We start from the raw sequence: 17,926 nt of genomic DNA, 5'->3' as shown, positions 1-17,926 counted from the left end.
AGCCTTTGAAGACCAGTGCGATGTTATTAATAATTCACAAAGTCTGACTTTTTAATAATTTGGAGAGACACCATTGCTTCAAGTTTGATACAAGATGTGCATAAACCAGACAGTCAACTATGTTCACCATGCAGTCAGACTCAAGGTCAAACCTAGGATGCACTTGACTGGGCGACCGTCGTTCATTAGTTTGCGCACACTTTCAAAGCCCATAGACAAGTGCTTTGTGTCGTTGTCGAAGTTGATAATCGACGCAAGTCTAGACAGCCTCTGTAATTGAACATTCAACCATCTCTCTCCCTTATGATCTTTGCCCTAAGCCTGCAGATGGGCAATTCAAATAAAGAAAAACCACCACACTGATATACCTAGAAGTTGTCAAGTCTGTAGTCAGTTTGCAGGAAATGGTAGATGTGTCGGCAATATTAGTCATTAACGGCTGTATCGCAGAAGCACAGCTGGGAACACATTCATGACGACATTGAGTTGGTTCATCTCTTTAGCTGTAAAGGTAACGACTTGGTTGGATGTTCAAATTGCTCTGCTCAATTTGCAGAGCAGGCACCAGTGCAATGAATTCTAAGCAGTCAGAATGGTAGGTTAGTACAATGAAGTTATAGGTGAAGAACAGCAGAGGGCAGTGTTTCATACACCAAGCAGTAGGGCTTATCAATGGATGGGGGAGGTTAGTGGGTTTAGTCTCACCATGCACTGCGTGACACCTGAAAAAGGAATAGTAGCTCCAAGATGGAGGTGAGGCTTTATCAATGGAAGTAGTGATAGTGATTTGAATTTATGGATACATTTTTCATCAAATGTCCAATAAAAGATTTGGAGAGGTCAGCCAGCCCATCAACAAAGACCACACCCCCGAGCTAGTATCTGGGTTGCAACGGATATATCCGTAGGCTGAGCTCATAATTTATTGACTGAGATATTTAAAAAAACGTATCTTTGTGCCGTCTGCCCGGGGCCCACAGCGTGCTGCGCTCGGGGGTGAACCAGGCATGGGATCTGTACTGGTGGATGTCATCAGCAGTTCTTTCCACCCCGAGTGGAGAAGTGACAGTAGCCACAGGTCTTACGTCCCTGGCAGCGCGAGGTTGTGACAGATGTGACACACACTCTTCCATTTTGAGCTTAACTGTTTTTTTGTGTTCGTCTGCCTGTGTATTCTGTGAACCTACCCTATGTAGGTTATATAATCTTGTGAGTTGAGGCTTGATGTAAACTTTCTAATAAAGGATGGACCGGATGGTCAAGGACAGCAAAAGTAGGGCCTTAGCATGTCTGTTGAGTTTACTTAGTGTGTTGAGTTAGGCTGTGTTGTCTACTCTGTTCTTGTGGCTGAAGATGACAAGAAGAAATTTCCATCACGACATACGCAAATATCCAGAATGTATTCTTTCAAGTTTTCAATTGTATTTATGCTTCTTGCCTGAAAGAAGAAGTGATGTACATTTAGCTGTAGACTGTTTTTGTTGTGTGGGCTTTTCAAAAGCTTTAGATTTCTTTGGGAGAAGAGTTTGGGTGGAATGGGTTCCAAAGTCAAGGGAAACGTGAAGCTTCTTCTTAATTCTCCCTGACACCATGTAACACCCCATGGTGTGGACAGAGGGTCCTTTCATTTTTGAACAGACTCCTTCTTCATGAGTTATTACTACGTGGCAGCCAACTCATAACCATTGAGTTCATGTTTATATTCACTTAAAAACACATAAATGAAGGGTTTCTGTTTCACGCTGAATAGGGTGCATGGTTACATCCATGGCAACACTGCAGTTTTGTTGCACGTTAAATGTTCCCCTTATTGGAGCACAGACTATTAATATTCTGTCTTCTTTTAGCTGGGGCACCAACAGAGTTGCCTCCCCCCTTCAGTAGCAAGCCTGTGTCTGTCAGGCGTCAGGAGTTGAGTTAAATAGACACCACCACCACCACTCCCCCGTCGCCCCCTCACCCCACCAAGAACAGGAGAAGTGGCGGCTGAACTCACTCATATGAAGCCCGTGCCTCATTCCTACGGAGAGACTCTGAGAGGTACGGTTGCCAGTTCAGGGGCAGGGATTCTACTTTTCAGAATGTATCCTCCACTCCCTCTTCCTGAGCGCCTTTCTCATTCTTTCTTTTTCTCTCTGTCTCCTCCTCTCCCTTCTTTTTTTTTTCTCCCTGGCTTATTGTTTTGTTTTTCTCCCCTTTCCAGCCTCTCTGAGTGACTTCTGAAAAGCTCCACAGAGTGTGTGTGTGCGTTGTGTTTTTTTTTTTCTTCTCCTCTGTCAGAGCAATGGCTGGATGTGTGTGTGTGCGTGTCAGTGTGTGTGTGTGTGGGGGCACACTCTGTGCTGCACGGCAGTGGAGTAACTTGTGAGTCAGAGAAGAGTGAGGCAAGAGTTTTTCTGGGCGAGCGACAGTGGGCAAAGAGAGAAAGAGGGAAGAGAGGGGCAACTGGGCATGCCGGAAGCAGGGGCAGGGGGCTGTTTGTGGCATTACTGGGGCAGATCCTATGGGAGGAGATTTATGACACGCAGCTGTTGAGCACTTGACAGACGTGGGGTGTGTGAGAGGATTCCTGTTGCTGCGCAGGAGCGCTGCCTTTGCCAACACACACACACACACACACACACGCTCATCGGTGGAGAGTAAAGTGACTCACATCGCAGCCTGCAACGACAAGGGTAGGCAACATGGTGTCTTCTATCACCCTTTATGTTTGCTTCTCTAAATAATGCAGGAGTCATTCCCAATAGTTTCTACTTTTATGCTGCAGGATTTTACACCTCTGAACTTTGACCCTTTTCCATGTTAAATGTTAAATGATGTGCGTATACTGGAGTGTTCTTATGTTTGACATCCTGTTGTCATGCTTCCTCAGAACCTTTGAATGACAGCAGAGCAATGTTTATTTGATTAGTTACTCTTAAACAACTGTATGTGGCAAAGTCATGGTAAAAATGTGCAGTCAAGGCAAAATGTCTCACTAGTAACACACTAGTAGAATCTGTAATATATAATACATATAGCCTTTGCCTTGATTAATAGTTAAGTCTTGTGTGTCAGCTGGTTTTTGTCTCGTTCATTCAACTTGCCAGGGCTCTTTGTTGTGCCGTTCCCTTTCGTTTGATGGCGTAATCCCAAGATCTATTTTTAGAGTTTGAGGCATTACATACGTGTGGAGTTATTCCGACAGCAGTGATCACAGACAGAAAGAAAAGTTCCATGAGACCAGAGGGCTCCTGGACCGCTACTGTTCAATAAAGTTTAGTTGTTTTTTTTAAACAAATAGTTGAAGTCAAAGTCAGTGTTTCAGGATATCGGAGAGGAGAAGGGGGGGGGGGAGAGAGTGGACGTCTGCTTTCTCTTGGCACTTGTACTGGTCAGACTGGACGGAGTCACCACGGGTTGAGAGGATTCTCCGTTAAAGTAGTGCCCCGGCAGCCCAAAGCAGCAGGGTCTGTGGCGGGTTTGGCCCGGATCCGGCACAGAGTCGTACGCTGTCTGAAGGCTGCGTGCCTTAGTTGTTACTGTGTTTCAGAGAATCTCCATTAAAGTCATAGCAGCTCTGTGAAGTAGGGTCCGGTGCAGGTCTGGCCCTGGTCTGGCCCAGAGGTGCGCATGTATCAGGCTAGTGGTCGTTAGCGTGTTTCAGAGGCAGGGAAAACACTAATCACAGTTTATGTCCGGGAGACTAATGGCTGCCACCAGAGGTTGAGAAACAGCGGAAGTGCGTTAGAGGAACTCAGTCCGTCTCCTGTGTTGGGTCAAGTACCTACTGTGAACCACTGAAGTGTGAGCAAAACACCTTGAAGAGGGGTAGAGTCAAATCTGAAGCATCAAGTCATTTGTCAACCGAAGCTCTGCGCTGGATAGTTAATCCAGTTTGTGGGATAGTGAAATATGCTCACAAGGAGGGGGGGAGCCTACTAAGCAGTAAAACACAAATGGGAAGAATGTTTATTTGGGTTGCTATGGTAAGTGTGGTTTGGCAGTTGGCTGGCATTTTGAAAAAGGAGTTGCCTCCAGTGTTCTGTGAGTTCGGGTTGGCCTCCACTTAATTCTGCCCTTTAAAATAAATAGATTGTAATGGTGTGGGGAGGTCCATTAAGGCCCCATTAAACACAAACCAGATGAGATGCCTTTACTGCACGTTGTAGTGGTGTCTTCTTCTTTTTCGTCTTCTTCATCACCCTCTTCTGTCTTTTATTGCCTTGATCCTGTCTTCATTAAGATTGCTTATTTAGTGAAACAACAGAAGAAGTAGAGAATCACCATAAGGGTGTAATCACTCGTAACATCATTGTGTATTCAGGTCAGTAGCATCTCTGCTAATTTATCCATTTCACTCCCAGGGAGGTTCATGTCTCAGCTATTTCATGCGCCATTAGCTTCAAATTTCCACCTTGTGTTTCTTAGCAAGAAGTTATTTGTTGCTTACTACAACACTGGGCGGTTCAAAAACAAGTTGCCATCAGGATGAATGCTGGATTTGTTTTTTAACCGTGTCTTATTTCACGACATTGGGAAAAGACTCGCTATTTATCATCTTAGGATGTGTGTGTGGTGTGTGTGTGGGGGGGGTATGGCTTGTAGAACTGCTTAATGGTCTGTGTAAGTGAAGCACTTTGTATTCATTGATCCAGAGTGTTTGCCTCTTAAACTGACTGAAACAGCAAGAAACAGGCATCTATTAGACCTAACAATCTTCAGTGTCTCAGCATATTGATAGAAGTTTCCAGAACAGGCTGCTGAACCATGAAACAAGGCAAGGAGCATGACTAATCTGAGACTTTAGGAGTAACTGTTTGATGTATTATTTTCTGTAAGAAATGTAAGCGAATGTTTCAACATTGAAGTTTCCTCTATCCAGTAGCTTAATGGTGTGTGTGGTACTGTGTCTCCATTAAACAAGATTGCCTAAGTTTTATACTGACACAAGCAAGAAATGGGTCTCTCATAGACTTCTGACTCTTCCGTGCTTTTGACATCTCAGAAGAACTTTTTCTTTAGGCTGTTGAACCATAAAACCTGCCAAGGACCGTGAGTAATCTGAGAACCTAAGAAGAATTTTTTGATTAATGATTTTCCTGTACAGTTAAGTTAACAAATGCAGCAAACATTTTTTTATATTTCAGTTTCCCTCTGCCACTTCAGTTAAAGCAGCAATGAGTAGTTCTGTTCCAAAACTAGCAAGCTAACTACCTAAAAGACATGCAAAAACCCTTGCAAACACCATCAACAGCCAAGTCGAAACTGTTAGAAGCTTGTCAACACACTGACTGGTGTCTTTTGGCAGTATAGCTGGCAATGTCAAGCTGTGATTTTTTGCATTGCATTTTTGCAGGGTATTCCAGCTCAGTACACAGAAACCTTGCAAAGTTTGCACCTAACTGGTGTTTTTTGGCAGTATAGCTGGCAATGTCATGCTGTGAAAGCTTTTCTTCCATTTTTGCAGAGTATTCGAGCCCGGTACACAGAACTACATAGGGCATATCCTGGATGGCTAGTGGGAAAAACACAGGTGTTCATCTGCCCTTCACAGGACCATATGGTATCAAAATGAATTTTAGGATGGTACCAAAACTAGTTGCCTATAAAACCATACCTCAAAAAGTGTCAAATTGTTGCATAGTGTCACTTTAAGTCCCACATTTCTATTCTGTCTAAGGGTCTGGTGCTTTGTGTTGGTGGCAGGTAGATGCCGTGCATTACCTCCAGAACCCTGTCTGCCTTGCCTCATGAATTCAGGCAGGAAACAAGGCTGTTAGAAAAACAGCTACCTGACACAGCATCCATGAATGTCACTAGAGAAGTATGGCTTTCATTCCGGCGTGTGGAAAGATGAAGAAGACGCAGGGTTTTGGAGGACAAATGGGACCTAGTGAGGGATTGTTATTATGAATATTTTTAGGGAGAATATATTGTCACTAACTTAAGCATTGTACTCTCCATCTCTCCTAACACACCTGGTAACACACACACACACACACACAAACAGACACACACACACAAACACAAACACGTTTTAATATCCATCAAACATGCGCGCACACACTCACACCACGTGCACAAATACAGTTGAGCATCCCTCATGTCCAATGTTTACATTGCGAAATCAAAGCGAGTGCAAAAATATGGGGGTCTCAGACGACTGGCGACTCCCTCTGTAGATCAGAGAGAGTTGCTTTCGTCTGGCCGTCTGACTCCAGATGCCATGGTGGAATAGTAAGCCGGTTGCACGCTCACACACACACACACACACACACACACACTCACAGACACACACACACAGACACACACACCACACACACACACAACACCACACACCACACACACCACAGACACACACCACACACACACACACACACACCACACACACATTCGCTACAGCCCCCGAGGCAGACGGATGAGCCCAGACCTCTGGTGTTGGAGACCGCAGCTTAATCAAACAAATGTGACAGCCCCCACCGAAGCCACCAGGCCCCCCGGGAGGCGGTGCTTTATATCTGCTCTCCTTGTCCCTGCGGCCAGAGAGGACGAGTGCACGCTCCGATATTGTCTCTGGCACCAGTCTAGTCAAATCGTAACAGATTGATACAAATGTGCGCTGGAGTCAACAGTCAACTCTTTTTTCTTCTGAAGTTTTCTCCATTCTCCAAATCTCCAAGCTGTATCTTCCACTGATTCACATGACAAAATGCCATGTCACACTACACACCATGTCATAGTGGTGCTACATTCGGCTCTATTGACACGGGAACAGTAGCTCTCAGAGGGCCTGTGCAGTCATTTGTCAGTCATCTGTCAGCCAGCTGTCTCCAGGTTTTGCGACTGGCTCGTACAGAGTTAACGTCAAGAGACTGTTTCCGAGTGACAGCTGCAGAAGTATGTTCAGGCCATTGAGGGAAGTAGGCTTGGACTGTGAGTGTGAAGCAGTCCAAGAGTGAAGTTTACATTATACAGTACCCATTTGAAGCTCAGTGTTCACGTTCAGTCACTCATACACCTTAGAGCACCGGTCTGATGCCCTGCTCTGACGTCGTTCCTCATCTCACAAGAGAGTTTGTACTTCTACTCGGACTGAAACTCCAGGCCCCAGAGTTTTTGGGAGAGAGAGAAACTTTTGTTATTTTGTCCTGCTGTTAACATCACACCTCTCTCACGTTGTCCATTACTCCCTCTCCTCCCCTGCAGATGGTGCGTGAGCAGTACGTCAGCACCACAGGGGACGACGGCGTCCCCGACACTATCCCCGACTACCTGTACAAGATCGGCATCTATGGCTGGAGGAAGCGCTGCCTCTACCTGTTCGTCCTCATCCTCCTGGTCATCCTGGTCATCAACCTGGCCCTCACCATCTGGATCGTGCGGGTGATGTGGTTCAACCCGGTACGTATGGGGATGGGGATGCTGTACATGAACGGTGCAGGCACAGGGTACGACCGGGGGGGGTCTGCAGTCACACTGTAGGCGCACAGACATGTAGTGGGAAGTGGGGGGTGACTCTGACAAAGTCATGAGAGTTTATGAGGCACATAGAAGAGTGTAGGTGAGGGGGAGTTCAAATGCCTTTCTGAATCTCGGAGAAAAAGTAAATAAGCTAAATCTAATGCTCGAAGGGTAGTTTGAATAAACGTTTTGAATACAGACAGGTACACGGCCATGTTACCTCAGGGAAAGTGTTGTTATCCCCAAAAGTTTTTTTCCACCCATGAAAAATATTTTGACGTTTTGAAAGGAGATTAAGGTGGAAGGGGGTGGGGAGTCTGGGCTAAACTCATCCTTATATCCTTATTCCATTTTTGTTTTGTTTTTGGGGGGGGGGGGGGGGGGGGGGGGGTTCATCAGTAACTCATCGGCTATATCCCTGCCAGCCATACTGTGCACCTAGAGTCTGCTTTAAATGTGGTGTCAACAGAGTCTTTCATTTCCTTTGTAGTGAGTCACAGTGATGTCACGCAGTGTGTGAGATCTTACGCAATTGTATCCCTTTTTCAGAAGTCTAATAGGATTATGATTTTTTCTATTTGGGCCCCAGAAAAGGTATTGAACCCGTGAAAATAAAAACCCAGCACTGATAAGATTTGGATTGGATTTTTACTGGCTGTTATTATTGGAACTGCGAGGGATGTTGTGGTGTTTCTAGAAGGTTATGTAAGCAAACACAGGTTATTTGCCACAGGCTGCTCGATCAAAGACCTCTCTCTTTGGAATGCAAATATTCTCCACTCTTAGCCTCTCAGCCTGCTGTTGGGAGAAGATGCTGAAGTGTGTGTGTGTGTGTGTGTGTGTGTGTGTGTGTGTGTGTGTGTGTGTGTGTGTGTGTGTGTGTGTGTGTGTGTGTGTGTGTGTGTGTGTGTGTGTGTGTATGTGTGACTGCAGGAAGGAATGGGTCTTCTACAGGTGCATCCCGATGGCGTGAGGTTAGAGGGCGAGTCGGACTTTCTTTTTCCACTGTATGCCGAGGAGATCGACTCTAGAGAGGTGAGTCGTTGACGACGATGACCACACACACACACACACACACACGCACACACACACACACACACACACACACACACACACACAGTCTGCTACTCTGATTCACACCCCATAAAACAGAAACCACAATAATTCACAGATAATTAAGGATTTTGGGTGTCATGTACCAACAGATTAAGGCCAAATTAAGGCAGTAGGTAATGAAATTTTGGGCCGATAAATACAAATCCAGCCAAGCCAGAAAGTTAAGATTAAGTTAAAAAGTTCTTTTTAGTGACATTGTGTTCCTTTTTATCTAACTTAAACCTAGAAATATTCAACTGAACATCTAAATGTCAAACTAAATCTGGCTCAAAAGCTGAGCCCGCGCCGAACACAACAGCCGGGAGCAATTGAGAGTTATGAGAGGAATGAGAGAAATGCTTGATGCTGTAAAAGGCTCTAACAGATGAGATGAAAGCCGTTGCACCATGTTCTGTCCTGGTTTATAAGGATCCCTTGTTTTGCACCCCAAGGCCTTTGCAATTCATGAAAGACAAGCATCAGCAAGGGACCTGCGAGTGTCAAAAGTGCAACAAGTTCATAGAACTTCATGGAAGTTCATAGAAGTTCATAGAAGTTCATGGAAGTTCTCGTCAAGACCTTTTAGAGAGAAAACTGGACCCACAATAAATATGCTGTATCATGAATTGTCCCTTTTCAAACCCGTTTGAAGTCAGTATTTATTTGGGCTTGTTTTGGAGCCGCCCCCGCTGGAAAAGCCCCATTTGTTTGTTCTTGAGTGAGTTATGTTCTCCGAGGACACTCAGTGCGATAAGCTGCGGCGCCGGGGATGGAAATGGCTTTCTGGTGATGAGAGTCCCAGGGTCTTCAGAGCACTTCTCTCCGTTTTTATCACCTCGCCTCCGTCACAGTGTCAGCTCGAGTGGAAACTAACGGACCTTCTTTACGAGCCAATTCATCACCGGTATCTGCACACGGCGTGTAACGATCAGGTGTTCCATCTAAGTCTTTGAAGTGATGAAGGCAGGATTCCTGTTTGTTTATTTCTGTGGTGTTTATGATTGTTTACAATCATCTGTCAACTTCTTTCTCATACAAAAGAATCCTCCCGCTGGAGTGGTTGTGAGGAAAATGCATGCATACTTTGGACTTTTGAATCATGGCTTTTAAACCAGATGAAGGATGGGGGATGTGTCTCTGTGTGTGTGTGTGTATGTATGTGTGTGTGTCTGTGTGTGTCTGTCTGTGTGTGTGTGTGTGTGTGTGTGTGTGTGTGTGTGTGTGTGTGTGTGTGTGTGTGTGTGTGTGTCTGTGTGTGTGTGTGTGTCTATGTCTTTGTCTGTGTCTGTGTGTATGTGTGTGTGTGTGTGTGTGTGTGTGTGTGTGTGTGTGTGTGTTTGTGTGGAATTGAAGCCTGTGATGAGTGTGCAGTCCCTCCAGCATGTTTACCATCTTCCGATTTCACAAATCACCCAAATTCAGTATTCTCTTATTACCACAATATTTCCACAGAACAAAAAACACAATCATGAAATGTTTCTGCATGACTTGCTATTGCTTTTATTATCAGCATTTTATTCAAAATTGCCACAATTTTGTCAATCATATGCAGTCACTTTTGGCATCAACAATCTCAACAAATCCTCGTAAGGTCCTGGAGGGATTGTATACGATGTATGTGTCTGTACTGGAGGGGTAGTATACGATGCATGTGTCTGTGTGGGAAAACGTTCTCTTACTCCTGGTGTTGTTTTATGCAGGACTCGGCACTTCTGATGCACTCCACTGAGAATGTCACTCTTAACGCACGGAACGAGAATGTGACAGGACGGGATGTGACAGGACGTCTGTCTGTGGGTATGACAGACATACACACACACACACAGACACGCACACGTATTCACTCACCCAAACACACACACACGCACACACACACACAAAAGCACACCACCCATGTACTGTACATTTTCAATACGCATAGTCCATACTGAGAATGGTGATATATACACACTTATATGTATTGATGACACACACATTCACATATTCATACATTTATTCTTACTCACACAGGCACATTCACACACACACACACACACACACACACACACACACACACACACACACACACACACACATACACACACACACAAACAAAAAACACAAACACACACACAGAAATAAACACTTTCCTATGTCTTACCAAGGAATGCAGCAGCATGTCTCTCTGGATGTAATAGAAATGGAAACAAATTGACTAATTTTGCATAACTGCTGCGGGTCCCCTCCAGCAGCGACCTCATCCCACACTCTCAGCAGCAGCAGCAGCTTCTTCCCCCTTGTGTCTCCGCTCATTCATATGTTAATAAACCCTCTCGATAGCCCGCCACCGATTCGTCTGGTCTACCTCTCGACCTCCGCATCGCCTCCCCACGACAGGGAGGCCCTGGAGCGAGAGATCTGGAGAGAGATGACTGTTCTCGTCCCTCGGTCAGGACAGAGGACGGCTCTTTAATTAGAACAGCCACAAATAACCAAATGCATTCCGAGGCCCGGGGGTGGGGGGGTGGTGGGGTGTTTGATAATGGACGATGAGCTGGTCATTGCGCAGTGAGAGATGGGACGGAAAAGAGTCAATTTCATACGGCTGTCGGGGGTCATTGTCCTCCAACAAGCTCATTCACTGGCCTGAAATGCAGTTCTACTAATAAGCTTCTTGCAGGTCTAACTCTTTCTCTTAATAGAGAAAACCTGTGGAGGTGATATTTTCATACTTGCACTTCACACCGGGTCTGGAGTCAGTGATCTCAGTCTGATCTCAGGTCTGCAGTCTCAGGGTGGAGAGTATTGACTACAGTGTGTGTGTGTGTGTGTGTGTGTGTGTGTGTGTGTGTGTGTGTGTGTGTGTGTGTGTGTGTGTGTGTATGTCAGTGTGTGTTTGTTTGTGTGTGTGTCTGTGTGTGTGTGTGTGTGTGTGTGGGTGTGTGTGTGTGTGTGTGTGTGTGTGTGTGTGTCTCTCAGGGTGGAGAGTATTGACTACAGGATGTTAAAGCAGAAACCTGCTCTGTTTGTCTTTCAGATGCCTCTCAATCTGGTCCCCATTCTGAAAAAAAAGTCTGTTTTAAATCCCAAATGGTATTCTGTCATATGCAGGGCTGTAGGGAAGTAGGACTTCTCAGAATGAGCATGATTCACCCTGAATGAATGTCTGGATCCAAATTAGAATCGATACGAAGAGAAATCGCGTCATTCCTGTCCACCAATTGTATTTAAAAAAAATGTAATATAGAAAATAATACGATCAGTAAGTTACGTGAATTCATAACCAATGACAATGTTGAATTAGTGTTATAAGCTAAATCAGATCAGACTGCATTTGTGTGTCTGTGAGGGACGTCTGGTCTTGGAACTGCCTCATCTGGCTCGTGGATGCTCCCTGTTCATGGTCATTCCATTTCAGATTCATTTTCTGTCATTATTCAAGCCAATGTTATAAAACGTCTCCAGCACTGGTGGAGGATCCTCTGAAATGTAACGCTAGAGAATTTATAAACATTACTGTAATTAACCAGGAAATGAGATCAGTCTAAAACCCTGCAGTTTCTCTGATGGGGATGATGTGTCTGTTTCCTCCTTTTCTTTCTCAGTTCATGTTATAATACTGTACAGGCTTTTGTGGAGGGCACTCAGAAATCTAACGCTAGAGTCTCCAGAGATATCTCTGTTATTGAACAGGAAGCAGAACCTGTCCTGCCTCATGTACCGTCTCTGATGGGGGTTGTGTGTCTGTTTCAGCCCTGCCTCATGTACCGTCTCTGATGGGGGTTGTGTGTTTGTTTCAGTCCTGCCTCGTGCACCTTCTCTGATGGGGGTTGTGTGTTTGTTTCAGTCCTGCCTCGTGCACCTTCTCTGATGGGGGTTGTGTGTTTGTTTCAGTCCTGCCTCGTGCACCTTCTCTGATGGGGGTTGTGTGTCTGTTTCAGCCCTGCCTCATGGATTCACCCTGAATGGGGGTTGTGTGTTCTCTGATGGGGGTTGTGTGTTCTCTGATGGGGGCTGTTTGTCTGTTTCATCACTCAGGGCCCAAGAAGGTGCAGGGAGACGTCCAGCAGCTGGTCATCAAGTCCATGATCACTAAGAAGATGCTGTTCCAGGCTGATGGCAAAGAGGTAGTGGTGGGCACCAACAAGCTTCGCATCACAGGTACGCCTTTACCCAACTCATCACAGCTACCCCTTTACCCTCCACCCCCCTTTACCCTCCACCCCCCTTTACCCAACTCATCAGGATTCGCTCTACAGTGGCATGACATCTCTCTGTCTATTTCTGTCTCTCTTCCTCCCTCTCTCTTTTATTCTCTATCTCTCCCTTTCTGTCTCTCTCACTGTCTCTCTCTCTCTCTCTCTCTGTCTCTGTATGATGATAGCTCTCTCGCTGTGAGCTGTAATTAGTGATGGAGTGGCTGCTCCTCCTCAGACTGTCATTGGTCACTGTGACCCTGGTGGCTCCTCCTCAGACTGTCATTGGTCACTGTGACCCTGGTGGCTCCTCCTCAGACTGTCATTGGTCACTGTGACCCTGGTGGCTCCTCCTCAGACTGTCATTGGTCACTGTGACCCTGATGGCTCCTCCCCAAACTGTCATTGGTCACTGTGGCCCTGGTGGGCGGATCTGATCTGCTTCAGTCAGGTGCTGTTTGGATGGGCTCTGACCGCTGTCCGCAGGTTGAAGGACGTCTAGTCACAACAGGAATCTATCTGTGCAGCAGGTTGGCCCAAGTCTGGCCTTGATCAGGCTCTAGGCTCTGTAAAGAGCCTAGAGGCAATTTAAAACCATATGGGTGCTTTATAAATAAAACTGAATTGAATTGAACTGAATGTGGAATGGACCTAGTCCTGATCTGCCACTCAGCCAGCCCAACCCCGGCCCAGGGACCGGTGCGGCTCAGGTTCTGATCTGGCCTTAATCCAGATCTGTTCCACAGCCCGGTTTAGTCTGGGTGGAGTCTGTCTGCTCTCTACTGGTTGAAGGCCATCTAGCATTACTCACTCACTTAGCAGCAGCTTCTTGCCGGCTTGCTGGTTCCGGCCCTAATCACACACATTAACAGCTTCTCCCCTCCTGTCTGGGTGAGAGCAAATGTGGTATAAAGCAGATAAAGATGGAGATTTTGGGAATATATGAATGTTATGAATATAAAGACAGGTAAAGAAATGTGGTGTGTAGTTGAGATAAAGAAAGAAATGTGGTATGAATTTAAGATTAAGACAGATGAAGAAATATGCAATGAAGTTAAGATGAAGAACATTTTTCTGTGAACATCTCTAGTCTGTAACTGTGTTTGTGCTCTCTAGTCTGTAACTGTGTCTGTGCTCTCTAGTGTGTAACTGTGTTTGTGCTCTCTAGTGTGTAACTGTGTTTGCGCTCATCTCATGTCTGTACCTGTGTTTGTGTACATCTCTAGTCTGTACCTGTGTTTGTGCTCTCTAGTCTGTAACTGTGTTTGTGCTCTCTAGTGTGTAACTGTGTTTGCGCTCATCTCATGTCTGTACCTGTGTTTGTGAACATCTCTAGTCTGTAACTGTGTTTGTGCACATCTCTAGTCTGTAACTGTGTTTGTGCTCTCTAGTCTGTAACTGTGTTTGCGCTCATCTCTAGTCTGTAACTGTGTTTGTGAACATCTCTAGTCTGTAACCGTGTTTGTGCACATCTCTAGTCTGTAACTGTGTTTGTGCTCTCTAGTGTGTAACTGTGTTTGTGAACATCTCTAGTCTGTAACTGTGTTTGTGAACATCTCTAGTCTGTAACTGTGTTTGTGAACATCTCTAGTCTGTAACTGTGTTTGTGAACATCTCTAGTGTGTAACTGTGTTTGTGCTCTCTTTCACTGCTCTAAATGTGCTCTGTGTTTCCCTTTGTCATGTACGAGCCATGGGCGACATAACACTAACTACTAGTGGATGTTGTGACACAAAAATACAATGTTTTCCACCAACGATCCCCCTCTGGCCCACACATACTGCATCTGTCACGCCTCTCTTCCTAGTCATGAGCGCAGTGGAGGAGGTGGCCAGGGTTAAGAAGAAGCCAGTCAGGAACTCGCTGCCTTCCCACAGTGGCCAAATCACACAGGGCTTGGGCCAAATAATCAAGAGATTGACCTGAAAGAGAGACCCGTAATCTTGAACTTCATCTTTAAGATGGGGTAGTGCGTGGTGCTTTAAGATGGGGTAGTGCGTGGTGCTTTAAGATGGGGTAGTGCGTGGTGCTTTAAGATGGGGTAGTGTTGGTGCTTTAAGATGGGGTAGTGCGGGGTGCTTTAAGATGGGGTAGTGTGGGGTGCTCTTCGGTTGCAGAGTGGTGTAAAGTGGTCATGGTAGTAAAGGCAACAGAGAAGAAAAACATAGAAATAGAAAACAGGACAGAAGATGGTTCAAACTGGCTGCCAGATTGTGTGGTTTATATGAGATAGTTCTGATATTCCAGATGTGTTTCACTCAGTTAAATCTCCGACCCTTCTCATTTAGTCTGATTATCTCAAAGAAAAACACAAAGGCAGAATAGAGCCAAAACAGAGAACAAGAATACTGCCAAACATAGTGTGTTATTCTTAGTATGTTATTCTTAGTGTGTTATTCTTAGTATGTTATTCTTAGTGTGTTCTTCTTAGTGTGTTATTCTTAATGTGTTATTCTTAATGTGTTATTCTTGGTGTGTTAATCTCAGTGTGTTATTCTTGGTGTGTTATTGTCTCTTGCTCTCCGCCCTAGGACCTGAAGGCGCAATATTCCAGCACTCGGTGCAGACCCCCCTCCTCCGAGGCGAGATGTCCAAGGATCTGAGGTGAGTGACTCCTCTATGGTCCCGTTCTGTTTCCAAGGATCTGAGGTAAGTCTCTATGGTCCATTTTCTGTTTCCAAGGATCTGAGGTGAGTGACCACTCTATGGTCCCATTCTGTTCCAGAATGAATTGGTGCATTTGCAAAAACGCTTTTTTTAGGCACCTGTCTAGATACCCCCACAGTGTTTCACGTATAGCATTGCACCACTGTTGTGCAGCGCTCACCTGGATGGTTGCCATGACTGCCATTATGCGCTAGTGCACTCACTACACACTAGGTGTCTACCCACTACTTACTTGTGGTTTGTATTTTGTCGGTTAGTTGTACACTTGGTTACAATTCTGGGGTGCCTTGAGATTGAGTGAGTCCATTTAGGCTAGAGACACAGGGAGCCTTTGTTTGCCTGTGGGGTAACTCAGAAGCCTGTGTGTGCTCCACTGAATGAAACAAGCCAAGTATAGAATATGCTACTTTTCCCTCCTTGGACTCGGGGGAGTGGAAGGATTGAGGCATTTTGTTGAGTGGGGCTTCTCTGAGGAAAGCGTCTTTAATTGTGGGCTCGTCCACCGATGACTCAGTTCGCCCACACGCCCGACTGGAACACTTCTTGGATCCTCACAGTGGAAAAGGAAAGTCTTGTAAACTGAAAGAAAGGAATGGGGAGTGGTATGGTATGTCCAGGTGGGGGGTGGGGGGGTTTAGGTGGAAGGCTGTTTATGAAACTTTCAAAGCTCAATCTGGGAAATATCACCTCCTTAGCAGTCTTTGAAATATACTTATACTAATCTTGATCTTCCCTGAAACCAGTCAAAGCCATATATTTAAAAAGAGCCTTCTTTTTGATTGATCGTTAATCTGCTGGTAGCGATGTGGTAGCCAATCCCATTCTGATCTCCTTAATCCACCCTGAACCTTCCCTTCATTAAATTAAAGTTTCATTGATCATTAATCCACCCCTGAACCTTCCCTTTAATTAGTTAAAGTTTCAGGTTCATGGTGTCAGTAAGAGAAAAGTAATTTCAATTCTTGTATATATTTGGGTATAACGCAGGAAACGGCAAATGTAATCCAAGTGTGTCAGCAGAGGGTGTTAGGTGTGTGTCAGTGTATGTGTTTGTGTGTGTGTGTGTGTGTGTGTGTGTGTGTGTGTGTGTGTGTGTGTGTGTGTGTGTGTGTGTGTGTGTGTGTGTGTGTGTGTGTGTGTGTGTGTGTGTGTGAGGCTAATAGCAGCTGTCCTGTGTGTGTCCTCATGTGACAGGCTGGATGCTCCCACTCGCGCCCTCTTCATGGATGCTCCAGATGAAGTACGCGTCAAAGCACTTTCTGGACACTTCTCCGCAACATCCAAAATGGACGTCCTCCTGCGCTCCAATGAAGGCCTGGTAGGAAGTGATGTCATTCAGTCTGTTTATATGACAAAACTGTGTGTCCATTCAAACCCATTTTAATATTTAATGTCCATGCCCATGTCCTTTGTGATAGATAGCCAGTACTGTAGGTGTCACTGAGTGAGTGAATATGAATTAAAGTAAAAAAGCTTACCTTTAAAATCTTTTTGTCATGAAATGTGTATTATTCTGACTGACATAAACTGCTGCTAATTTACAGTGCCGTGAAAGACATATAAATAACCAGGACTGTATCTGCACATCGCATGCCTGAGTAAACAAATGCGTCTCTCAAGAGGAGAGTTGTGTGTGTGTGTGTGTGTGTGTGTGTGTGTGTGTGTGCGTGTGGGCGTGGGCGTGGGCGTGGGCGTGGGCGTGGGCGTGCGTGCGTGTGTGTGTGTCAGATTTTTTTATGATGTGTCTGATGTGTTTTCTCTCTGGGCAGCTGGTCCTAGATGCTGAGATGGTCCGGCTGCGTAACCTGCGCAATGGCACAGCGGGCACAGGAGGCGCCCAGGGCCTGTATGAGGTGTGTGTGTGCCCCAACAGCGGGAAGCTGTTCCTCTCCAAGGCTGGCGTCACCTCCACCTGCAGCAACAGTCAACAGTGCTAGCGGGGGCCCTGCACGCCGGGGGGTGGGGTGGGGTTGGGGGGGGGGGGGGGGGGTGCACGTGGAGCCGACCCACGGGTCATCCACACCCCACTGGATGCCCATCCAGGCACTACATCTACCTTACCCAGTGGTTGGGTTCCGGGGCAGGGTCCCTCGAAGGGACGGGAGGAGGCAGACCTTTTCTGCTTGATGTGAAGCATTGGTTTTGAGAACAAGGTGGCAGAGACTTAACATTTGTGGAAAGGGACATGTATTATATAAATGTATAAATATATATATATATATATATATATATATATATATGTCTGGGGGGGTACCATGTGAATTTGCCAAATCTGGGTGCTAGCAGTGAGAGTGATTGAGAGAAGTGATACAGAGTGCTGTTCAAAACAACCAAGGCGATTTGTGCTTTTCTGAACTGGTCTTAGGAGCAAAACCAGCCTGCATCTCCCTCTCTGTCTGTCTCTCACTGCAATATAATATCAAAATCTAAACAAGTTGACTCCAGATGTCACATACTCTCGCCATCGAAGTGCTGGCTTGATCATGAAGCGCTAGAGCCGCATCTCGTCCCGCGAGACCATGAATAGATTACGGAGAACAGTTCCT

At 45.7% G+C, this 17,926-nt stretch overlaps 1 protein-coding gene across 2 annotated transcripts; it reads left to right on the top strand.

Moving 5' to 3' along the window:
• The first annotated feature begins 1,849 nt into the window (after positions 1-1,849).
• sgcg (sarcoglycan, gamma) lies at positions 1,850-17,351 on the top strand. 2 transcript variants are annotated; one of them, XM_031573938.2, is made up of 8 exons: positions 1,850-2,040; positions 7,189-7,383; positions 8,377-8,478; positions 10,239-10,335; positions 12,556-12,678; positions 15,245-15,317; positions 16,575-16,698; positions 17,150-17,351. In XM_031573938.2, exons 2-8 carry the CDS (start codon positions 7,189-7,191, stop codon positions 17,315-17,317), a joined length of 882 nt encoding a protein of 293 aa, XP_031429798.1. In that variant the 5' UTR covers positions 1,850-2,040; the 3' UTR covers positions 17,318-17,351. The 2 variants fall into 2 exon arrangements, with proteins under 2 accessions (XP_031429798.1, XP_031429796.1); XM_031573936.2 differs by lacking the exon at positions 1,850-2,040 and adding an exon at positions 2,108-2,675.
• Positions 17,352-17,926: the final 575 nt, after the last annotated feature.

This window comes from Clupea harengus, chromosome 9 (assembly GCF_900700415.2).
Source record: "Clupea harengus chromosome 9, Ch_v2.0.2, whole genome shotgun sequence".
NCBI lineage: Eukaryota > Metazoa > Chordata > Actinopteri > Clupeiformes > Clupeidae > Clupea > Clupea harengus.
Note: the sequence above shows the minus strand (reverse complement) of the source record. Positions and strands in the feature narration are given on the sequence as shown.

Coding starts and splice junctions, on each gene's coding strand:
- sgcg (XM_031573938.2), top strand. CDS start 7,189: ATGGTGCGTGAGCAGTACGTCAGCACCACAGGGGACGACGGCGTCCCC. Junction 7,384..8,376: donor GGGTGATGTGGTTCAACCCG/GTACGTATGGGG, acceptor GTGTGACTGCAG/GAAGGAATGGGTCTTCTACA. Junction 15,318..16,574: donor GAGATGTCCAAGGATCTGAG/GTGAGTGACTCC, acceptor CTCATGTGACAG/GCTGGATGCTCCCACTCGCG.